General features: G+C 40.5%; 1 protein-coding gene across 4 annotated transcripts; it reads right to left on the bottom strand.

The window, feature by feature from the left end:
* Nucleotides 1-832: 832 nt before the first annotated feature.
* On the bottom strand, nt 833-25,009 carry LOC109627249 (phosphoinositide 3-kinase regulatory subunit 6). 4 transcript variants are annotated; one of them, XM_020083714.2, is made up of 21 exons: nt 24,761-25,009; nt 14,516-14,594; nt 14,268-14,372; nt 13,635-13,726; nt 13,344-13,412; nt 12,090-12,222; nt 11,745-11,814; nt 11,436-11,628; nt 9,572-9,719; nt 7,806-7,892; nt 7,246-7,483; nt 6,279-6,557; nt 5,845-5,944; nt 5,312-5,440; nt 4,316-4,423; nt 4,080-4,182; nt 3,527-3,591; nt 3,271-3,361; nt 3,102-3,163; nt 2,802-2,908; nt 833-2,356 (listed from the first exon to the last, which is right to left on the bottom strand). In XM_020083714.2, exons 2-21 carry the CDS (start codon nt 14,565-14,567, stop codon nt 2,221-2,223), a joined length of 2,367 nt encoding a protein of 788 aa, XP_019939273.2. In that variant the 5' UTR covers nt 14,568-14,594; nt 24,761-25,009; the 3' UTR covers nt 833-2,220. The 4 variants fall into 4 exon arrangements, with proteins under 4 accessions (XP_019939273.2, XP_019939274.2, XP_019939275.2 ...); XM_020083715.2 differs by having other exon boundaries at nt 3,527-3,588; nt 24,761-24,900; XM_020083716.2 differs by having other exon boundaries at nt 4,316-4,417; nt 24,761-24,900.
* Between the last annotated feature and the right edge of the window lie 844 nt (nt 25,010-25,853).

Genomic DNA, 25,853 nt, shown 5'->3' with positions numbered 1-25,853 from the left:
ACACGTTGCCCGGAGAGTGACTAACTACTGTCATCTAGTGGTCATTGAGGGCAGATACAGCGCAGGAGAGCTCTCTGTTTTGCGTCAGGGCAGGGGCGTTTCAAGAGACTTAAAGGGAGACAGGCAAAAGGGACAGGGGCGGTGGGGGGACCAAAATGAATACCCCCCCCAATAAACAAAAAACACATTATTCCAATATTCAAATGATTTGTTTCAATATCCAAATTACAAAGTGAAAACTGCACATCAACATAAATTAAAATATTAAAGTTAAAGTGCAAGCCCCCCATCACCATCCCACACGTTATACACAGCAGCCTAGACAGACATAATGTTTTGGATGTGCCTGTTCATACTGTTGATTACTAACTATCTGCTTCACTGCCTTTTTGACAACTACACACAGACCCCATAGCCACATAAAGCCATAGCAACCACTGCAGTTCCAATAGCTTCCTTCCGCTTGTTTCGCTTGTTCAGTTTTAATCGGAAGTTTATATTAATTTCTTCTCATCCATATTTTCTGTAACAAAATTTATTTTTGTTGAAAGTTGGCCAGTGAGTAATGTGAGTGGGCGTCATGGGTGTCTGACACGTGCATTCAGAGACACTATTCTTCAACCAAATGTCTAAAATTATGATTAGAGTGGAAAGCTAAGGGGCCTTGTGGGGGAGTTTCCGACCATAGAGTTGTGGCAGTACAAAGAACATCATAGAATTTAGGGGGCGGATGAACGTATCCTTTCTCAACGCCCCTGCATCAGGGCAACACCGCCTCCTTGTCTCTGAGGTTCGTTGATTCAAGCTGCATCATGAAACACCAGGCCAGAAATGTTTTCCCAACAAAATCATTTATTTACACAATTACATTTATCCTCTTCGACATATATAAGACATGAACATATCAGAAATTCATATAAAATGTATGAAACTAATGTGCAAAATTGTTAATGAATTCACAACTCATGATTTTAACCCTTCCAGGCTAGAGAAGACACAGACACCCAGGCTCACATGATTCGGTTTTATGTAATGCACCAATAACACATCACTTCCAGTCTTTGCAGCCGTTGACCTTTACTCCTAAAGGAGTCCAATGGCTCCTGAGTCACACAAAACACAGAAGATCTTTACTTTTCCATGAATAACTCACAACCTAACCAAAAGTTGTGTCAGCTCTAGAACAGCCCTCTAAAAGTAAAAGGATATCTTATCATGGTTATGTTTTAAGGTTTTCATTATCATGGCATGTGAGGATATAACAACACATTACTCATAATTCATATTACTTTACTCACAGCTGTTTCTCTTCCACAAGGAAATAAAAAAAAAAAAACTGATTTAGTGCAAATAGATGAAGAGTAGCAAACTTATGTAATGCACCACATGGAGTGGATGAGGGATTAAAATGAAGTCTTTCATCCCCCCTCTGTTGCTTGATCTGTGTATTATCCACATGTCTCTGATACTGTGAAAAAGTTGTTCCTTTTCTGTGAATGCCGGACATTGCACATGGTTCTAGCTTCTGCTCGAGAACGTTTCCAGACACTGAACCCAAGAATGGTGTGGATCAGCTGGTAATGACAGTTGAGGGAATAACAAGTGATTTGAACGATAATGCAAAGAAAAAGCTGACAGTGATGTGTCAGCTGTCATCGTACCACTCCCTCAACAATTCACACGGATTAATATCTGACAGCAGGTGTGTCTGTGTTTCTGCATTGTTCCATGTGAGTGTACTCAGGTAAATGTGTTTGTGTCTGTGTTTGCATTTGTTAAGGAGACAGTAAAAGGTAGTGTGTCTATGGAATTAAAACAACTGTAACACTCAACCTTAATCTTACCAGAATGTCAGCAGAATTTAAATAATCATGTCACATGATTATATCAACCAATCATCAACAGCCCTGAGATCGTCACTGTATGCAAATTAATTTATTTGCAATTGACTGTGTAGTCTATTGTGCTTATGTGTTTCCCTCTGCAGTGTCACTGCAATATTGCTCTTATTGCATTATACTGTCAGTCTGTCTTAAAGTACGCATAGTGGTTTACACACAAAGGGTAAAAACACTGTTTGGAGGGCTGTGGAGTTCAGTCTTACCCTGCGTGTGCCCAAACAGCTGCAACTGACTCCTGTGCAGTATGTCTTCTGTCTGTCTGTCAGTAAGTCCTCACACAGCTTGGATGGTCATGATTTTTTTCTGCGCAATCCTCATGTCAGTTGACGATTCCAGCAAACGTGTTTATAGGTAGAGGGAGTCCTTTGCTCATGTATTTGCTCAGTCCTGTGTTTTTGGACCTGATGTTTTTCTGGATGCAGTATCCGGGATCAAGACACGGGGAGATCTCGATGCTATAACACAAGCATGGTCAGAGCAGAGCGATCAGTTTGTGTCAAACAGAAATCTCCAGATTCAAGTGTGTTGAAAGGACCAACTTTAAGACTCGTAACAGTATTATACGCTACGTGCTCCAAACTTTTTTCTTAGGAATAAAAGAAAGCAATTAAGAAAGAAATGCAAATCAAGCTGTGGCACAAACAAGAGCCCAGAAGAACAATTTCAAACACAAGCTGCAGGGTTCCACTTAAAAACCCACCACAGCTGATACCCTTGTGTCCTGGAGAGGGCTTCATTAATAGCAGCTCTTTGATCTGCTCCTGCTTTGATGGCAATCATGACCATCAATGATTATTTCTCCAACTAATGAAACACCAAAGCTTGAATATGACCTTTATTCAGTGGTGTAAAAATGAAGTCAGTCAGCAACAGGACAGCAGGGGGTCGACTCTTTCTTACCTCTGCACGTCTCTGTACGTCCGGTGAGAATCTCTGTCCAGAGTGATGGTGAAAGATCGACTCTCCAAAGTGCGAATCTTGATGTTGCTGGTCCGAATCTTTGACTCCTGTGAATTTTTAGATAGTAGTATTAAAGGAATCATCATCATATGAACTGTTTTCATTCCAACACTAGTCTTAGTCACTAAAAATATTCAGGCGCTCAACAAGAGTGTGAGTCATGTGAAAATGTAAATTGTGTGTAAATTAGATTCTCTAAGCTCATAGAAGTGAAGGCTGACTCATACCGCCTGGACTTACCACGTCCCTGTTTTTAGTTTTGGTTGGAGATTCATTCATCGTCAGAGTCAAACAGTTCAGATCTGTGAGAGAGGAAGAGAAAAAAATTAGGACAGTCGTAGAATATTTAAGAAAAAAACTCTGTGTGTTGGGACATGACTGAAATACTGCATTTGTTAAGGTACCGAACCTTCTGCTTCACTAGAGGAAATAGCATTGATCTGAGCGCCTGTCGTCCTAACAGAGATTCCTTTGTCAACGTCTCTGCCGCTTAATGTCACCTGGACACAAACACACACACACAAACAAACAACATACCAGCGTCAGTGTTTATGCACTCACACAAAGGCTTACCGCACACAAACGACATGATCTGGAAACGGAAACCTCCACTGACGATCAATCTGATAAGGAAATTCTGCATCTACAAAAACAAGGGAACACACCTTTTTGTAATTCATGGACAAAACAGCTCCACAAGCCTCCCCCGAGCCCCTCCTTGATTTATCTGCTGGAGAGACAAGCATGTTGTTCAACTTCCATGCACAGAGAGACAGGTGCATGCTAACATAAGGGTCACCAGTGCACATACAGTAAAATATGAAAGGAAACATTGGAAAAAGTAGAATGACTTTAAATGAACTAGATCCATATTTTTATTAGGATCTGCATCTCATTACAGACATCATATATATATCAGTCCCCTAAAGAAGATCATGAAAGAGGAATCAGGGAAAATGTAAAAAAAAAAAAAAAAAATCATAAAAGAATAATAAAAGAAAGTTGAAGAAAAAAAATCATAAAAGAATAATAAAAGAAAGTTGAAGACAAAAAAAATCCTGTATTCTCCTGATTTGGATCTGCACAAAATTGTAAAATTCTTCCTGCATACTTCCACAAAGTTTCCTCGTAATCCATCCAGTAGTTTCTGTGTTATCCTGCTAACTACCTAAACATAACTTCCTTGGAGGTAATAATATACAAGTGCACCCAATTCACCTCGAAATGATGCCGCGATCGATCTGAACTCAGGAAACTCCAGCTCCAGGTGGGTGAGGAACACATCTTCAACAGGCTTCTTGGTCATGCTCGTGAACGTGAGCTACAGGAAAACAAGCAACATGTGAAAACACCTGATATTTCTATTTTGACAAATGTGAATACAGATGAGAGGATACAGACTTTGCTCTCATGTCTAAGAAACAAACATCTACACAAACATTATATCATATTACCTTAACAAAATAGATGCTGAAGTAGACAGGCTGCTGGCCGGTGCGGACGTAGTAGGAAATGACATCAGAGATGAAGGGCTCTTTTGGCCTCCCTGGGTTTGCCTGTTGCTGGGGATGACAGAAGTTGTTTAAAATTAACCTGACCGATTAAAGTTTTACCAACAAAATGACTTTCGGCACACATGAGTCATATCAACTGAATATATCGAGTCACTAAAAGGTCACACGACCTGTCAGCTCGTGCAATAAAGTGTGTAGTGTGAATACATTCAAACAAAAAAAAGCCCCAGGTTAGTTAAGGATTTCAATTGGAACCTGATGCATAAGGTGTAATATAAAAAAAGCTCCCTTTCAAATCATAATTATTTAGTTTTGGATTATTTAGTATTCAGAGGGAATGAAGGAATGGAAGTACTCATCATTTTCTAGAGCAAAACAGCCTTTTTCTATACATTTTCATGAGGTGAACTCAACTTCAACATGATTCGAATCATTTTTTACCAGATACGTAGAACTTTTAATTCCTGCTTAACCATACAGACTTGCGCAGTGTCGAGTTGTCTGCTCACTGACGCTGTGGTTTCATTGAAAACGTATTTCACTTCCTGACAGAACAAGAAGTCACTTCCTTTGTTTCAATTTACAGTGACATTTGCCACATTGACTGAAATGAGGCACAGTACATTTTAGCAGAATTCCTCTACAATAGACCATAACCCAGTGCAGCCCATAATTGTGTTAGTCATTCTTTTCACTCAAGACACAGAGACAGACACAGAGACGCAGAGAAAGACACACGGACAGATAGAAAGACACAGAGACATAGAGTAATACACAGAGATGCAGAGAAAGACAGAGACGCAGAGAAAGACACAGAGACATAGAGAAAGACACAGAGACATAGAGAAAGACACAGAGACATAGAGAAAGACATAGAGATGCAGAGAAAGACACAGAGACAGAGAGGAAGAACATCGGTTTTGACTTGTATCTTACCATTTTAGCCAGCTTGGGGATCATGGAGCCTAAACTCTTGATGTTACAGTTGTACCAGGGGTCCACCATGCTAAGGTACGAACCGAGAGAGCAGGGATTCCCCAGAGAGGGATTGATGGAGTGGCATTCCTACAAAAAGGAACATGAAAGTGGAACAGAGACAAGAGGTGGAAATATTTCATCAATGAAGGAAGAAGTTGGAAAGTTTTGTACTTTACTTGTAGTGTAATACACTTCATATGTCAATGATGTCAGATAAAGATAATACAATTGGTAACTAAAAGCAGATTTTGGGGGCAATAGTAAGAAATTACAAAGAACCTGGATGTTTTATCATTAACAGTTGAGTCTAAAGTTTATTTTCTTTTTTGATCGATTGACTGATTTTATTGCTGAACATTTCAATGCAGCATTACAAAAGTATGATAAGACACACAATATCATTCTGATGATTTTTCAGTTTACATTCTCTTTCTCTTTTGAGGTGTGTTGACTTTCACACAGTGCTGGTGGCCGGGAGGAAGTTGTCGTACCTTCACAGAGGAGATGTGAGTTGGCTCCTTGCAAACAGGGATGTAGTAAAACTGGAGGTTGACTTTCATTGTGAGAAAAAGCCGCTGCGCTTCCCTTTTCCTGGTAACACAAACCAATGATTTGTGAGAAGTGTCACATGTGTACACGCTTGTTATAGCAATTTGACTGTCCTAGCAAAAAGCTTTTGTTTATGACATTTGATTTAGAAGAAGAACAAACAAACACCTGGCACCATATTACAGTAATACAGTACAATGTAGTAGAGGGATCTAGATCATAATCTTTAGTTTGAGGTGAAAAAGAATGGAATCCTTATATTTTACAGCTCAGTCAGGTACATCTCAAGTCCCTGAGCAACACCGCAACCTCCAGCTGCTGCCAAAGAGGTTCAACCGCTCTGTGTTTACATCTGGTGGAATAAGGAGTCGCTCACCTGAAGAAATAATAGGTCTTGGCCAGGCGGCCCAGTACTCTGTCATCCCCGATGGCGACTAGTCTGGCAGTAAAGTGTCTCTGCTGCTTGGTGAAGGGGTTGTGCATCACCGTGCTCCCCGCCCGCCTCTGTAGAGTAGCCCCTTTTCTTCCTCCCCTCCCTCCTCCTCCTAGAGTGGCATGCTCGTCCAACGTGTCCTGCATCAGCACCATACTGTCTTTCATTGATGGCTTCATCTTGATTCCTGGACGGCGTGACAGGCGTCCTGACTCTTGCTCTCTGTGAGGAGGAAGACGGTTTGTTATCAAGTCCTGATCATAAAGAAAATGATGTAAAGCACAGAAACCAAATGATTTGTGTCACTAAGTACTTCTAGAGACAAAAAAGTTTCTTCTGAAGATTGCCTCCTTAAATTCAAGATGAATTCAAGATAAATTAAAGGGCCCTTTTACATCTACCCTGTTGGTCCAGACCTTCTGACTTTTCCGTTTTGTCTGTCTAACAGTTGTAAAAGGTGACTCGGGTCACAGTCCCAACCAAAAGAGCAGAATTCAGTTATTCAACTTAGTGTTGAGTACTGCACTTGAAGCTGATGATGCTGGTAGTAAAACCACAATGATCGTACTGGGACAATGGAATCAACAAAATGGACCGGTTCACTAATTTTCTCAATTCAAGCACTACCTGCCAAGTGACAACATGCTGACGTCAGACACACATCCGTCAACATCAATCAAGTATAGGTAGACACAGCCCACGTAGGTGATGATGACAAAACAGTATGGGATACAAAATCATTTAGTGCACTCGCTAGAATCTAAAATTAACTGGATCACATGGAAACAGTGTAATACAGACATGAACATGAACTGAAGATCTGAACCATCAGGTGTGAAAATATCCTTAGTGCATTCTAGATGGTCAGCACCTTAAATAAAAGCAAAATAAAAAAATATATAGGTGTTACCTTTTGCATTGTTCCCATGATGCACGCATGCTGGCAGTGTCCATAGTTGATGATGGCGAAGTCTCAGAACCGAGGTCTCTTTCGATGCCGCTGTCGTTGGACATGACGGAGAAGCGAGTTACGTCCGAGGGCAAAAGATCGCTGGGCGAGTCCCCCAGGTCAAAGTCCTCCTGCTCCTGGCTGAGGGAGAACTTCTCCAACCCGGAGCTGGATCGAAACCACTTGCCCAGCTCTCGCCCTGTCAACATATTTAACTTGCATCAGAGATTCACACTCGCAGGTCAGAACAAAGACTCAGTCACACATTCACTGTTACTTCACACAAAGTGGCCATATCTCATCTAGACATGCTGACTTCCTGTGTAGATGTACAGCTCATCATAAACAGACCACAGACATGAGTTATCTGCTGTGCACATATTCAAAATAAAGAGCCGACCCCGGTGTCGATGAGTCGTAAACCAAAACACACGATCTCTGCTGAGAAATGAATATGTCCCCACCCACACACACACACACACACACAGACACACACACACACAGAGGCCAGAGCCACTCACAGATATCCAGGTCCTCTGTCAACAGGTGGAAGCTCATCTCTGGGTTAGGAAGAGGGCAGTCACACAGCGAACCGCCGGACAATGGCTCTGCGAACACACACACACACACAGACACACACACACACACACACACACACACAGACACACACACACACACACACACACACACACACACACACACACACACACACAAAGAGAGAGAGGAAAAGAACCAAACTGTTACAATGACACTCAAAACAAAACAACCCCCCCTCACAACTTCCTCCATGTCAACACTGCTGTCCATCCCTTGGTGGTCTCCCTGCTGGGACTGGGGGGTGGGGGATCAGGTTCATCGGATGGGTTGCCAACATGATAATAGTGGGGAAAAGAGTGAATGTCTCAGAAATAGAAATCCGGAAAATTTTAAAAATACAGACGAGTGACTTGACTTGATTTGGCCAGGAGGAGGAAATCTGCACATAGAAGCAAAATCACATGTCCAACATCAGCAGCAGCTGCATGTGAAGCTCTTGTTAACACACAAAGAATGTGTGTTTGAACAGTGCTGAGATGGTGACTGGCTTTTACAGTTTCATCACATCCTGGAATTTTTACCATACAAACAACACATGGAGAAAATTCCACCAGATATAAAGTGAATATAAAGTTTATTAAGATTATTAACTTTTTGAGCTGCCCCTACACCCCCGCTGTAGTGAACCGTATGCTTGTAGCTTAAAAACAAAGTGAAAGCGGTATCTACCCCCCTTAAGGGAACGGTCACAAGTATGTATATGATAATCGCCCGCTGAGTCAAATTACACATCATCGCTGGCTGAATGTGGGCAGTGTCAGATGTGACGCACACGGAAATCGATTGTGTGGTCTGTGGTCAGTTTGAGGTTGTGGTCGCTGTACGAGCCATCTTCCGACTCACTGCCAGCCAGGCAGCCTCTGATTAGGGCGGTTTATAACGTATATGTCCGCCATCATAAAGCGGCTGGTTCGACACAGCTAATATCACGGTGTCCTCCATCTTGGCTCACAATAAAAAACTACTGGCCAAGCAGATTCAACCACACAATGTTATTGATTGAGTACTGCATGTGCCTCTGACCACACCTCTGCTCTGAATACCTCTGTATTTTTTTATTTAAACGTTCAGCGTGTAGAATTTTGTGATATCTAGTGTTGAAGTGCCATGTTGCAGCTGGACACCCCTCACCTCACCCTCTCCTTCCAAACATGAAAAAGAACCTGTGGTAGCTTTTAATTGTCAGAAAAACTCAAAAGGTGTTTAGTTGGTTCAGTCTGGACTGATGTAAAAAACATGGTGGCCTCCGTAGAGAGGGTCCCCTCGATGTAAATATAAAGTATTTAAATATAAAGGGCCTTTTCTAGGTTTAAGAAAACTACAATTCATACAATTTAGTTGAAATGAACTAGTGAAAATATCATGAGAATTATTCTACACTAAATTTCTGCCAATAGTTCCATTTCACCTAAATCTTACACACTGGACCTTTAAAAATAAACAGTCGGTAGTTAGCAGCATTAACCTGCACACATAATGCAGTTAATTCTCATAGGTAATGATTGGGATGGCTGAGGGTATGTGGCAGAATTCACAGGTTATTAAGGAGGGGTGGTCACATTTCCTGCAATGACTGGTTCTTTTGGTTCCCCTCCCCCTCCATTCATTGATGCTGAGCTACTGTTTTGACGGTGCAGCTTTGCCCTAAAGAAACCGTCAGTGAGTTTTTTTCTTTCCAGAGAGCTCGTACCTGAGTCTGCGACGGTGACGATCTCACTGTACAGCTGCAGAAGACGGCCTCTCAGCGCTCCCCTCTCCCCTCTGCCGCCATCCTCCGCACTCTGCTCTAGAGTCGCCAGCACTTCCTGAAAGTACGGCTCAATGTCTTGGCCCATGTCCTGTCCCCAAACACGCACACACACACACACACACACACACAGGAAGATAAATACATACAGAGCAAGTATTAATAGCAAAGAGGTGAAGGGCCACTTGTGTGTGCGTATGTCTGCTTTCTATGTGTCTATGTCTCTGAGGTGTTACTCTAGGACGTGTGCCAGGAGACACGTCCAACATGACGTTTTGCAGACAACAGTCCTTCGTTCAGGATGTTATTTAGGACTATTTTAATCCCCTAAAAAACCTGACTACCCTGCAGCTCTTGAGTCAAATCTCCTAACATGCTCTACATGTGGGGACCACAGAGGTTTGTGCACATGATTTCTCTACACAGAGGTCATTCACTTCCATCCTGAATTGCAACAGTCAGTCGGGAGTTGTGCTTTCACACGGGAAAAGATAGAAAGAAGATGGAAAATTTCTTTAAGGACATTATGAAATTGACTGCAAAAATCGATTTGATCAGAAATCAGTGAAGAGGCTGAAGAGAATCAATGTGAAGTGATACTTTGTGAGAGTCTAAGCAAGCAGATTTCTTCTGAAGCTCTTATGATCCTGGTGACATGTCCTGCTTTTCTTGATGAAGTCTAATTGAAAATAGAGAATGACTAGAATACCTTCCTCTCTTTTTTTGTGTTTTAGTTTAGTTAACTAGTACACAGTACAAAAAATGATAAGAAAATAGAAACAAAATCATTGACAAATAAATAAATAATGAATAAATCATATAACACAGCTCATGTCATGATAATGAAACTGAAAGTGACAGAGTAAACTGGACTAATCTCTGCTTTAGGACAGGTCATCCTTTTTATCTTTCAAGTCAAAGTCAAAATGCTGTAAGAAAGGTATCCATCAACTTTACGTGGAACAGTCCAACTTACATCCATCTGATGTGACGAGGAGGTCGAAATCCTTGAAACAACATAATCACATGCCTGTGCTAGGGGACCCTTTTACATTCAATGCAGTGCTACATGTTTAGATCCAACAAATCAAGAAACCTTATTTCAACAACTCACGTTTGAAGCAGCAGAACATAGTTACAAGTTCAGTGTCAAGGCTCTGACTTTGTCACTACAGAGCTTTTCTAGTCTTAATGACCAGTTTTGCCATTCACCCGTTCACACACATATTCATGCACAGCATCTATGTGCAGCACTTTCTCTATCACATCACTCACACACTAGCTGCACAGCCATCAGGGGCAATTTGAAGTTCTTGCCCAGGGAACCACAGACCTTCTGGTTAGTGGATGACGTGCTCTCCCTCATTACCCACAGCTGCGTATATAATGGGTAGTGGTGAGCAAATATCTTACTCCCTCCCTTCAAAGGCTGCAGGTGGAGATACTGACGCAGGGCAGCAGAGGCATTGACAAGCAAAGGGAGAGATGGGAAATCTTTGCAGCTTAAATAGACCGCTAACTTAGAGAGTGAGCATGCCACCTGAATAAAGCGGTGCAGCCCGAGCTGACCGAGTAACTAGCTCGCAAGCATCAATCTATTTCTGGAGTTCTTCCTCTACTTTTATCTACATTCACAATCAACAAACCCTGAACTTATCAGAGTCTAAAACAGTTAAAGGAAACCTGCGGCCAAATGATCTCAACCAGACTGACAGACTCACTGCACTGACCATAAAACATAAGAGGAATGAGAAGAGTAGGCGATAACTGAGCACCGTCGATTAAAGAAAATTCTTTCTTTACTGACCTTCAGGGCCTGAGACAGCTTTGGCCCGTTGCAGTGTTCGGACCCCAAGGCAGCCTGGATGGAGTGTTGGACCACGCCGCGCATGACATCTACAGGACTGATATATCCACCTGAGGCCGACGCCTCAATGTCCTCCACTAGGACTTGTCCCAGGGACTCAGAGAAGAGGTCAGGGTCGGCCAAAACAAAAACTCTGCCAGGATTTACACAACATACTTTAGAGTTTGACAGGGAAGGCAAGTATTACTACATGCAGGAGAATCTGTTGTTGCTGTACCCACAGATATACATTATTCATTGATGACTCACCTGTCCTGAAAGGGATAATGCTCATTTTTTAGCCCCTGCTCTGCTGTGACCATCCTCTGATACATCAGACCTGTGGATAAAACTGGTATTTAACGTGTGTGCAAATCATCAAACAGATTAGTTGGCATTACATTTAAGCAGCTACTACATTTTTCAATTTGTCTCTGAGCAGATTTGAGAGTGAAATTGCTGTAACTAACTGCTGATGTCTTTGTTGTAGGCTGCATCTGGTATCTTTTTGGTTTGCTCAGTTTGGTTATGATTATATTTCATGGTTTTCTGTTTTAGTTGAATGATAATGGTGACACAGAATGTTTTCTTTCTGTACAGTATGATGATCAGTACCTGGAGTGGAGCGTTCAGTTTTGAGTTGCCTTGTGTAGCTGAGGCCTACGGAGCAGTAAGGGTATGGGTACGTCATGAGTCTCTTGCTAAAGTTGTAAACCCGCTTGTACAGCTCATCTGGAATGAAGGCTGTCTGAAATATGAACACAAAAACACACGCACACACAAGTTACAACTGATACTGGTGAGTAAAACCAATATACCTAATGATATCGCTTGCATTGTTGGCTTATTGTAATTATCACTCAGAAAACAATGCACAGGATTAAATGTCATTATTTAAGGTGTCCACTTCCTTGTTCACAATTGTTTTTGGACAAATACAGAAGAGTATAACAGGCTGAGCATAAGAAAAAAATGAGAAGAGAAAAAGAATGTTTCCTTCTTCTCCATTTTGTATTTTGTGAATAAAGTTGGAATGTCAGGAAAAAATGTGAGTAAAATCAAGCTAATTTGGAGCAAGATCATTTATTTCATTTCAAATTCTAAAGAACAATTTTACTTGTTCATTAGTCAAAGGAAGAGAAATTCTATTAAGATGTATAAGCTTATATTAATCTGTAGCCCCGCAGTCAATTTTTACAAAGCTACCTGAAATAAAATAAAATGAATGGATAATTCATGTGCATTATACATATTCTAAACTAACTGTAAAACAAACCCATGATTAAAACACTGTGGTAGATTAAACAACAAGCAGAGAAGATATATAAAAAAAAATCAAACAATTCAAAGCAACACTCATCACTAATTCACATAAGATTAAGTGGAATAATTACATATGCCAATAATCTACACAAGGCCTTTTGTGGAGACAGCCATACATATCAACACTAGTTGTTCACTTAATTCTTGATATTTCAACTTTTTTTTCTCAAAATGCAAAATTAAAAAAAGAACTTTATTCTTAACATTCTAACTTTTCATCCGAGGGCAAACTAGAAAATAAATGTCCTCGATTTTTTTTAAAGCCTGCCCCTATACTAAATACACATATTATTTTATTGCAGAGCCCATTCTAGAAACATGTCAGTCTGATGTATTTCCAGATTGACGTTACAAGGCAGAGTGGCTCTGTCAGTCAGGTTAACCACATATATTCAGTCCAAGCATCTGTTACGTACTCAGAATGGATTAGAGAAGTGGGAACAGTAACATAACAGAGTGGGTATCAGCTCAGTTCAGTGTGGCTGTGAGTATAAGTGTAAGTGTGTATGAACAAGCCTGAGAAAGCTTCGACAATGAATACTGTACCTGGACGATGGCATACATGAGAGTGTGGAGCAGAGGGATGATGCATTTGCGAGAATCCCAACGCTCGGCCTGCAGAGGAAACGCACACTGTGTTAGGGCTTGACTTGACAGAAGACAGAGCGAAAACGCTACGATGGCAAATAAAAGATTATTCAGATACTTTCCAATATAACTTTCTAACTCCAGGTTTTTCAGTGTGAATTCAAGATAATTAAATTAAGAGATTTATTAAAAAATTGCATTTTTGACAAAGAAAACATAGTTTACTGCAACAGTTGGACTACAGAATACCTTTTCCAGGTCCTTTATCAGCAACCACACCAAAGATAAGCTGTTGGCAGGATTGTTTTGAACCTTCTTATGAAGCGTCCACCTCAGCATGCCTGTACACACACACAGATAACCACACAAACCCATTAACACATGCAAGAGTTCCAGGGCAATAAACATCACCTCGCTAAATGTGTCACATTTTCCTCCGTTACACTGCATTTTAAAAATATGTCTGATGACTAATAACTGAACAGCCCTCAGATTGCTGACACATAAATATTATTACATTATCAGGCAGGTTTAACATGTAAAACAATAGAATAATATTTAACATAAAACTTGGTGGAAGGCTGTGGGATGGGTCGGAAGAAAAGTGTTTGTGCGGACCTAGATCACGGGAGGATCCAGGGAATTTCTTTCTCACATTGTTAGATTGTTTTTCAAAATATTCCTTAATTTCTCAATAATTCATGGATATTGATGAAAAAAAATCCAGGCATATTTAGCTGACTAATATTTTGTGTGTGTGCAATTTGTGTTATTGCCGATCCAAATAAAAATGGACTTAGTGAATTGAAATTTGGTTTCATAGAGGACTGTTGGGCCTTGGCAGGTGTATAATGTGGTATACAAGAAGAGATGATATTGTACCTTTGTTGAAACAGTCTATTGGCTGCTGATTGTCTGTTTCCCTGGGCAGCACAGCCTGGATGCTGCGGTACAACTCTGACTCTGGAACTTTCGGGGAGCAGCCGGCTGCAAATAAAGTCAAGGGGTTAAGAAAAGGCTTTGATCCAAGTCGTGAAAAACTATGATGCATTTTACTTGTGTGACAGAAGCAATATATTCTATGTGATGAGATGTCACCACATGCCTGTGAATGTGGGTGTTACATGTACCTGTTGGCTCCATGCTGCACGTTGATCTATCCCAGGGGGCCTTGTTGGTCATGTCTCACATGCATAGTGGGTCTATCAGCTGTCATCAGGAAGAAGACACAGAGAGAGGAAGTGCATAAGGTCAAAGATTGAGTTGCTCTACAGCCTCTCTTTCTGTGCTACTGACTTATGATAGTAGACGATGTGGAGGAAGCAATGATGGTTAATTATCTCACCACTGTGTCTCGGTAGAATATAAAACAGAAAGAAGCTATTTAAAAAAACAGTTCACATGTATTTTGGTGGGTTTCGCTTTTGCATTGGACAGGTCTATATATATATATCTGACTCATTTCAGCTGGATGATAAAACTACACGTTTAACGGTCTTTACACACAAATATTGTCAAGCCCATTAATACAGCAAATCCAAAGTCGACCAAAGTGCAGTAAAATAACAGAAGACACAATGTGAAATACAAGATAGTAATAAAGCAACATAGACTAGCATAAGATAAATAAAAAATGACATAAACAACTTAAGGACACTCACAAGTCTATAGGGGAACATTAGAGTCTTCAGTCTAGTCTTAAACATGTCGACAGAAGGCTAGCACTTGATTGTAAACAGTTTTTAAGCACTGGGGCAGCTACAGCGAGCGCGTGAACACCTTTACACCTCACCCTCGATCAGGAGTGGAATGGGGTTAGAAATATTTATTTAGTGCATAGAACATATATTTTAATAAAGGAACCTTAAACCCAGCCCTACACTTAAATTAAAATTCAAGGATGCAAGTACAGGTAAGATGCTGTCTCTCTTCTTGGTACCAGTTATCAGTATAGTGGCTGCATATTAGTGCATATATGTAAATGTACACTTGCTAACACATCCTGGTGATAAACATGTAACGCAGGGTCTGGTGTGTAACTGACCCACGCAGCAGTGTTAAAACTGTTCCTAAGAATAACTTCTACTTCCTTTGACTCTCGAGCCACAACCCTGGGTCCCACACAGGTCTGTGAGGCACCTCTCACACCTCCACAACACAGACCAGCAGGCATATTCAGCCAAATCTACTTGTGAGATTACTTTCAGACACTTTGTGTTGAAATCAAACGTACATGTAGTGAGAGACCATCAAAACCACAACACATGCTTATCTCTATACCTCAACAGGCTGTTTCTCGTAAATACAGAGAGAGGTCGCAAACTCTTAGACAACTGGAACATAAATCCTCCTTATGTGACCGCTTCTGCACAAATCAAGACCCATAGAGTCAGAGAAAAAAACATGCTTTCACTATGAAACAAGTTAGGTAACTTCTCACCCACCAAACTTACACCTGTACAACCACACAAGACGACTATGGCACTCAGTGCAGTGTATACCTCCGCCAAGGCCCAACAGTCTCCTTAAATTCAATCTAACTCCACCAAATTTCACACACTCATAGATATCAGCTCCCATAATGTGCCTGATTGTTTTTCATCAAAATCCATGAATTATTCACAGGGGACGTACCCCCGATCTGCACCAACATTGAATGGGTTCTTCCCTGACCCGCACCACATCCTTCCACCAAGTTAGGTAGAAATCTGTTTAGTTGTTTTTACGTAATCTTGCTTACAAACCAACCGATCGACAAACAAACAGAGAGGGGTGAAAACATAACCTCCTTGGTAAAAAAAAACTACTAAAACCATCCTAATAAACTCACCCTATTCCAAGCAGACACGGAGCAAACAGTGCTGCAGATCTCTGTGCTGGAACTAACAAGTGTGTTAGAGAGAGAGTGAGAGAGAGAGAGAGAGAGAGAGAGAGAGAAAAAACGAGTCAGCCGCAGGCAAGTGAGGACAGTGGTGCATTGCTGACTGTGAGTGTGTACGAGTGGAGTAGTGACGGGGATAAGCACTGTGTGTGTGTGTGTGGTTGTGTGTGTGTGTGTGTCAGCAGCGTTACAGGGGGAGGTGGCAAGAAGAGAGAGAGAGATTTTGTGTGTGCAGGTGTGTCACACTCAGTGTGAGTTATGTTTAACCGGTTGGAGGCTGTATGTGTTTGGTTTTGTTTCTATTTGTGGTTTTCTGACTCACTTCACTTTCCTCAACTTTTACTCATGTTATTTTCCTCTCCTTCGGGTCAGATCCTTTCATTGTCCCTTTAATGTTCTCACACACACACACACACACACACACACACACACACACACACACACACACACACACACACACACACACACACACACACACACACACACACACACACACACTGCATTGGCGGTCATTCCACAGGTCGTGCGTGTCCAATGAAAGGATCTAGTGTGATGGATTTAGTCCTGATCCCTCTAAGAAAAGCAGCACGTTCAAACACAGCCAGTTGACAGCGCTGCCTCAGCAGCTGAACGTGGCCTTTTTCGACACAAGTTTCCGGTTGTCTCTGGCGCCATCACTCTCTAAGACCGCTAGTTTTTTTCCCTTTCATTGTGTGTTTAGTGTTTCTCTTCCATACAAACAGACACAGACACAAAAGTAAACTGGTCTGTGTAGATATAAAAAATAATTGGCACACACATGCATGCAAAACACATTCTTGTGCACACAATGACTCACAAATGAGCTACATAGAGCTGCACTCTGTTTACTTTCCTTCCTTAAAGTATAATGCAGTGATGGAGCTAAAAAATACAAACCACTTCCTTTCTGTCTGAATGAGTGGGTAGATGACACTATATTTAGACAGAGAGAGAAATGCTGAAAGAGTCAGTGACAGAATCAAAGTTTTTTATAAGCTTAGAAATGAATACACATGATTCACAACCTCTCCAAATAAACTTGGAAAAAAACATAGTCTGCACAAAAATGATCCAACAAAAGAAAAGAAAAAACAAGAATCTCAGTAGAGCATATCCCTCCCCCAAGGCAGTTGCCTTATGAAACCACATTTTTGCTACTAGATCCAGATTTGTAGATTATTAGAAATATCAGTCTGCTTAATATGCCAGATTTGTTTTCATCAAGATCCATGAATTATTTTCTGAGAAATCAAGTAAAGTGTTGAAACTCTAGAAAGGACAAAAACCCCTCCTACATCTGCATCAAAGTTGAATGGGTTCTCTCCTGATCTGTACCACATCCTTCCTCTACGTTTTGTGATAATACATCCAGTAGTTTTTGCATAATCTTGCCTACAAACAGTAGAAGAAATAATAGGAGGTAAAAACATAGCCTCCTTGGTGGAGTTAAAAACCCACCATTGCAGATTTCTCATTGTATGTCAATTGTAAATTTAATGAAATGTTAAAAAAGGCATTATCATAGAGGCTACCAGTGTAGAACGCAACATGGACAATCAATTACAATCGTTGCTGATCCTGTTGTCTTTGCAAACAGCTTTTGAGCAGTTGAAATGTTGCACATGCTTACATGCTTAGGAGACGAGATATTATCGTGCTTGCCCCGTCTACGTGAGTCGTCATGTGATATGCATTTGCAGGCGTGTTGGTACTAAGGGGAAAACGTGTTGAGAGAAAAATAGTTTTAGTTTGCCCGCAGCACAGCCTTTGGCAAAGAGTTCTGAAGACGGAAAAGAGATGACGGCTGCTCGCTTACATGCTAGACATTCCTTGATCTGTGCCAAATGTTTCTTCTGCTGTAAGCGTCAGCAGAACCGGTCACATGAGTCAGAAAAGTGCTATAAAGTAGATGCCAAAGCCACATGCCAGTATAAAACCCTCTATGACGGTAAACAATATCCAGTTACTGTGAATCAGTTCCTTGTTTTGGCAATGTGCACCTTCCACATGTTGATAACCGTGGTCAGTTGACGGCACAAACAATGCAGCCAAACAAAACAACAGGAGCGCTCGTTTCCGCTCAGGCCCACTGCAGACATGTCAGAAAACAGGAAGAGATGTGTGGAAGTGTGTTCATAGAGGCGCAGAGAAGTGGTGCTTTGGTGCTGTTCTATGTATCTATGTATATTTGTTGTGCAAGTGGAAATCCCCAACTTATAAAAGCACATCTCTTGATCTGAATTGGTGTCACATGTCATGTAATCTCACATATGAACCTGGACAATGTGGAAGAGGAAGGAAAGCACCTGCAAAGTTTGGTGTTTTTGGTGAGGAAGCAATACCCGAAAAATGAGTAGAGATGATGCCACTCGAATTTCCTGATTGGGGAATTTTGATTCATGCATGGCTGCTGTCTTTGTGTGCAGTGTGTTTAAAAGACTGATGGTAAAAGAAGCATCATGAAATTGAAAACCATGTGAAGAGAGAGAGAGAAAAACAGAAGCTGAATGAAGGGCCGCTACCATCGTCTCCCCATGGAGCACTGCAAGAAGAGCCAAGATTCACATTTGAGCTTTGAAAGTGTCAAACAGCACGTAAACTTTAAAAAAGGCTAGGTTGTTATATCCTGAAACAACACAACAATGGAGAGACAACTACATGCTGCAAGGAACACACACGTAGAAGTTGTAAAGAAATCCCCAAAAGAGAAAGACAGCATCTAATTTAGTGGGAGACATTAATCAAAGTGAGTTCCTGAATCAACAAGTTGGACAATATGAGGAAGTCAACCGGTGGTTGGAGTGTGTGTGCGTGTGTGTGTGTGTGTGTGTGTGCGTGTGTGTCTGTGTGAGTACTTAAATCCTTGCGAGGACTATTAGAAGCACAGGGTTCTTTGATGAATAGGATTTCATTTTAGGGGTAAGGGTCAGAACTAGTTTAAGATTGTAGATTGTTTTGTGATGGTTACGGTTAAGAGCTGGGGAAAAACACAATACCGGTGAGTGTTCTCACTAAGATGCAGGTCAGACAGAAGTGTGTTTGTGTGTGTGTGTTCCAGGTATTACTCATGTTTCTAAATCTGATCACACTGTCACTGAAGGTAATTAGGACTTGTCTTCCTTATAGGGAGAGAAAGAAAGTCCCCAATTTTAAGGGAAGAAGTGTTTTAAGGTTAAGTTAAGGTTAAACCAAGTTAAATTGAGGGATAGGGTTCAGAAGTAGTGATTATAGTAAAGGTTTGCATAAGTCTGCAGGAAATAAATGTAAGTCAATGTAAAATCCTCTGAAGCCATGGAGACCCGACAGTGTGTGTGTGTGTTTGTGTTTACGTCCACATAAATGCCCAAATCAAAACATAAAGCATGTTTTCCATTGGGGAAGCTAGTGTAAGTAAAACACTCCGTCACAGCTCTGAATGGACGAGGTGAAGATTAACGCCTGCGGGGTTAGTTTGCTAAATCCATCAGGCAAGAGGAAAACAGATAGGAAGAGATATAACGGGGGTTCCCGGGGAAGGCGTGTGAGTGTATGTGTATGTGTGAGTGTATGTGTGAGTGTGAGTGTGGTGAAGTGACTCCTGTGGTCTATGATGAGCACAACTTGGTCAAATGGTCTTTTGGAGTTGTGATATTTAGTTTAAATTCGTTACAATTTGTTCATGCACAGAAACACTAGATAACTTGCTCAACAGCCCACCTTGTATTTCTTTTACTCTTAATTTTATTTTATACATTTATTGACAGTTGCAGCCATGTTCATCAAATAAAAAGTTTATAAAAAACTAGCTAGCAATACTTATGCTACATATATGGGACATGGATCAAAATAATGTTTGTCCATATATTTTCGTGTAAAAAATCTGGTGTACTCGATAATAAACTCATGGCATCCACACCAGACACATAAGTACATGTATTATACGTAATATTCTGTGGTAAGTAACACACAAGCACTTTTAACATCATCCAAAAAGTATGTGCAACTGCATGCAAAATAAACACCTTTTCTGTCGGCCCAAAAATGATTGTAGAATTGCTTTCTTTGAGCTTTGCACTTGCAGTATATCCTGTGCATGTGCTGCAGAGATTTCCGTCTGTGTTTCGAAAAAGCGATTAGATTCCTTTTCTATGCATGAAATACTTCTAAATCCATTCTTTTCCAAGGATAAAAAAACTGAACAAAGACAGCACTGTTACCATAGACACAGCCATGGCCTGAGGCAGAAGGCCTGTGGATAAGAGCTGTGGGGAGGACACTGAGTATGAATGATTTATGTTCTCAAACTAATTATTGAATAACAAGCTATTTTTGTTATATAGAAGGTACATTAACAGCTGTTATGTGGTCCACTGCAGTTGTGACTTCAGCAACACGTGAAGAAAACGCCAGACAGAAGCTGTGGATTTCTGCTTGTTTCATTCACCTTGTCTAATAAACATTAATCTAGAGAATACTTTTTTATATTTGTCAAGAAATCATTAAGGTACAGCTGCCAAACATATCCTTAAAATATCCTTATTCTTAAAATAGATATTGAATAGATGGGATCAACTTCTGCTTTTGAGGCACCTGTACTATTTGTGTACCTGTTCAATCAAGTGCAATTCATTTCAGGCTTTCTTCATATTTAATCCACCTACTGACAGTCAAACACAAACTTTAACTGATGCTATGTGTCTGTGAACACACACTGACGTAGTGTGTATGAGAGGGTGTCCAACTGTATATTTCGGATATTCTGCAAATGACGTGTGGGGAAAAAAACCATTGTTTTTCCAGAGACAAATGTGAGGCTTCTGTCAGTCAGTCTCCCTCCACAGACAACTTTATATACACACACACATGCCACTGTGTAGACTGCTTTCCAAGGAGCCAACAGGCACACGACTGTGCTAAGAAGTGTTTCCATTTGTTTTCATATTCCTCACAGGACAAACAAAAGGGCGGCATCTCAGACTGAACATTGTCTGCGGCTGTCTGCACTTTGGGAGCTATTGCAAAAGCTTTGGGAAAGTCATTTAAAATGTTGGATCAGGTTTTCCGGGAACATGCAACAGTTGCGTGGGCTGACACAAAGCAGAACGAATGAAATTGCAAATGTTTAAAAAATGTAGTGTTTTATTGTTCTATTTGTATTCACCTATTAAATGTCCAAAAAGTAAAATGACTCACTATCTTAAAATCAGGGTGGTACCTTATATCGGACACTTGAGGTACAACAGTAAATGGTAAATGGTCTTTATTTATATATCATTAGAATGGTTGCAGATCAGTTCTGTCACGTGACTTTAATCTATAAAATCTGGGACTGGAGCCAGGTTTTTATTTCACTTCTCTTCAAAGATAAGCCAATAACGGAGGTATGTGATCTCTAAGTGCCCCTTTAGTAACATTAGCCATTATCAGACATGAACTGAAGAAATGAAGAAATGTCTTCGACACGCCCACGCTGTGAGTTTTCTGGAAATGTTCCTGCTGTATTCTCACATGGGCTCACTCAGACATATTTCAGACATTTTACTGCAGTTGGTTGACAAGAAAAGTTCCAGAAAATGTGAACGAAAAGAGCAACTGACTTGGAAATTTACGTTCTCACATAGAGCCCCCCATGACTTCAGCTTATGCGTTGTCCTCAAAAGCACAGAATGCATTGTGAATACTATGCAGTTCTTGCCTGACACTGAACACTGGTATTACAGTTTCTGATAAACACTTTGTAAGGTTTTATGTCAGGTGACTAAATAACAGCTTGAATAAATCAGGTCATCTGACTGAGCTGAAATGCTGATGGTTACCAGTCTTGAGTGAACACGGCCTACAGACATAGAGAAGTCTGTTTGATGTAACTGCAAACTGATGTCAAACTAACCCACAGTCCCTCTTACAGCCCAAAGGGAAGAAGAGGACGACAAACAGGTTCATTGATTTGTCTCCCCTGCAGCAGGGAGTAAACCACAAGTGTCCCTGACATGTCCTTATGTTGAGAGCACAATCCAGAGCATGTCACAGGTCAGCCCCGTGGGCTTTCAAGTTATATTTTAAACCTCGATAAAAGTTTATGAATAGTAACTAGCAACTAACACACCACCCAGAATGCCTCTGCTCACCTTTAGTCAAATAGCTTCTCCACATACATTACAGCCAGAGCCCGAACACTTCCTCATCAAGTGTTGGTGTCACTGTCACAGTGATGGATCCATGGGCTGATTAACAATAGACAATAGACAATTTTAGTGTTCGATGCCTCAAAGAAACAAATGGCTCCAATGTTGCCTTCAAGTGGCTGCCCTCTTATAGAGAGGTCAAAGTGATGACACATGATGGGGATACCCAGTCCCCCTGTCATCCATCAGCTCACGGACCAAAAGAGCCAAGTCACTGAGTGTGACTTGGATAATGGCCATCAACAACACCAACAACAATAATAATAATCACCATTACTATGTTTATATGGACACAATATTCTGATATTAGCCTGCAGCCAATCGTCTGAATAAGACACTGCCATGTAAACTGGTTACCTTAACAGGAATAAGGTCACACTCAGACATATTCTGACCTTAGCCCCATCATGTAGACATGTATACATCTTAATCTCATGAGAACATTATTTAAGTTTTTACAGATAATATTGAAAACGGTGAATAGTTTGAATGTTGGTGGAACTGTTGGGCTTTTCCATAATAGTTTAAGGTCTTAACCTAAAACGCCTTGAGAACATGTGTGTTGTGATTTGGTGCTAAACCAATAAAATAGAATTGATATTGAATTATAAAATGCAGTCACTATTAAGAGTTCATATTTACAATTGAACATAATGTGTGTTGGTCACTCACAAATGTTTGCATTTTGTAATCCGGATATTTGGACAGATCTATAATGAGTCTTGTACCAGTGACATCATCTGGGCCTGATTTTGTTTCAGTCCGTCCCTGTACTCTGTGGTCATTCAACACTTTGGTATAACAATCACAGTGTCTCACTAGAATTGCATAGCTCTGCCAAGGCCCAACAGTCTTCAATGCATGGAAGCCAAATCAAATTGCACACACTCAGAGAAATCAGTCCCCGTAATACGCCTGATTTCTTAAGATAATTAAGATCCATGAATTATTCTTTAGGAAATTGGTGAAAATGTTTTTAAAAAGCCCTATCTCTGCAATGTGACATAAAGTTAATGGGTTCAATTGAATGGGTTCTTTCTAATTTTTCTGCCATATTTTGCAGAAATGAGTTCAGTGGCGGTGGCAAAATCCTGCTGACAAACAAACTGTTGCAACATTTCAAACACGCATTGACACCAGTTCCTTAAATAGGCTTGTTTTTTAAATCAAGATCCATGAATAATTGTCCTTGAAAATGTTAGAACAAGCCTTATCTCACAATGTTAAAGAAAACGTTAATGAGTTCCTCCCTGACCCATGCCGCATCCTACCACAAATTCCTCTGGTAATCTGTTTGCTAGTTTTTAAGTAATTGTGCTTACAAACACACAAACAGATGAAAACATAATTTTGCTGAGGTAACAAACAAATGGACAGAGATGACCACATAGCCTCCTTGCCCCCGTGTTGTGTGTGACTCATTTTCCTCAACATGTTTTGAATCATAGGCTGTGTATGTATTTTCCTCTGGGGCATGTTCGAGGCTCAACATTTTATTCAAACCACTAGGTCACTGTTTGTCATGTGTGCCTGCAGAGCCTCACCCAGGATTTGACATCATTGGTCTAATTTTGATCAGGATTGGAATTTTTAACTGGGAGCTGCGTGCAGCCGTGATGGGAGTTGCCACCCTAACTTGGTCAGACTTTGAGATTTACATCACCTGTAAAGATTTGAAGAATGCTTCATGCTATTAGTGATCACTGTCACAGGGGCCAGCATAGACGTGTACAGTAGCACTCACTGGAGCCACCCTGCAAAGCCCCTTAACCCAGGAAGCTGGGATGTAAAACAAGGAACAGGAGGAAATGCAGCTGTGCTTTGAGACTTCCAGCAGACACAACAGAGAGCCAAGGCTTCAATCAGACCAGCCACTGTTATCAAACCCATGCTATTATCTCAGGAGGAGGAAAAACACAGAACCTCTCCCTCCTGTCTTCCCGTGTCATAGGGCATGAGGCATGTTTTTCTAGAGCCTGACTCATGCGAAAAGAAAACAGAGAGGAGGAGGAGGGAGGTTGAGATCTATGTTAGTAATTTAGTCAGATGATAACAACAGCTCATCAGTGCAGAACTTTAAAAACAATCAGGATATATCTATGATGCAATACAAACGGCTTTGTATTGCATCTACATCATCACACACACATTTCAATCACATCTGCAATGTCAGCTCGCTGCAGTCAGACAGAAAGTCTTCTAAAGTTCAGGCTCCGCGTGTTGAACAGACATTAAACCACGAGTGACAGATTTTTGAACGCTTGCAATCGGTAAAAGAATAAATCAGAGCAGTGTTTGTTCAAACTTACCTGAAGTTCACACGCTCGCGCAGCCTCATCCGTCTGATCCACTTGTTCCTCTACTCAACTCTACTGACTGACTGCTCTGTGGACACGCCTACTGCTGCAGCCAGCCAATCACGTGTCACCGAGCAAAGGGAACTAATCAGCGCACTTATACACATTCTCTGTAGAACACGTGTTTCAGTATAGATAGATGGAAAGATAGATAGATGGATAGATGGATAGATGGATAGATGGATAGATGGATGGATAGATAGATAGATGGATAGATAGATAGATAGATAGATAGATGGATAGATAGATAGATAGATAGATGGCTGTATGATAGATAAATAGATATAGAGAGAGAGAGATGGCTGTATGATAGATAGATAGATAGATGGAAAGATAGATAGATAGATAGATAGATGGATAGATAGATAGATAGATAGATATATAGATAGATAGATAGATAAATAGATGGATAGATAAATAGATAGATAGATGGATAGATGGCTGTATGATAGATAAATAGATAGAGAGAGACAGAGATGGCTGTATGATAGATATATAGATAGATGGAAAGATAGATAGATAGATAGATAGATAGATAGATAGATAGATAGATGGATAGATAGATAGATGGCTGTATGATAGATAGATAGATAGATTGATAGATGGAAAGATAGATGGATAGATAGATGGCTGTATCATCGATAGATACATAGATAGATAGATGGCTGTATGATAGATAGATAGATAGATAGAGAGATAGAGAGATAGATAGATAGATAAGATAGATAAGAAAGCTAGATAGATAAGATAGATAGATAGATAAGATAGATAGATAGATAAGGTAGATAGATAGATAATATAGATAAGATAGATAGATAAGGTAGATCGATAGATAATATAGATAAGATAGATAGATAAGATAGATAGGTGGATCTTTGTTCTTTTCTAGGGACTTTTAAAACTTGATCTTCTGGATGGTCTTTATACATGAAATACTGCCAATGTGAGAGTAAAACAGTTCCAAACTTAATATTGGATTATTTATACTAATGAGTGAGCATCGTTCAAAATGTGTTTTTTGTTGAGGAGCTAATTTCATATGTTT

This window comes from Paralichthys olivaceus, chromosome 8 (genome assembly GCF_024713975.1).
Source record: "Paralichthys olivaceus isolate ysfri-2021 chromosome 8, ASM2471397v2, whole genome shotgun sequence".
Taxonomy (NCBI): Eukaryota; Metazoa; Chordata; class Actinopteri; order Pleuronectiformes; family Paralichthyidae; genus Paralichthys; species Paralichthys olivaceus.
This window is presented reverse-complemented; position numbering and strand designations above follow the sequence as displayed.

Bases quoted from the DNA above. Each gene is read 5' to 3' on its own strand.
- LOC109627249 (XM_020083714.2), bottom strand. From the start codon at position 14,567: ATGACCAACAAGGCCCCCTGGGATAGATCAACGTGCAGCATGGAGCCA. The intron at 13,727-14,267 runs GTACAATATCAT...GTGTGTGTACAG, and splicing joins AATAGACTGTTTCAACAAAG to GCATGCTGAGGTGGACGCTT. The intron at 7,893-9,571 runs GTACGAGCTCTC...GTGTGTTCGCAG, and splicing joins CGTCACCGTCGCAGACTCAG to AGCCATTGTCCGGCGGTTCG.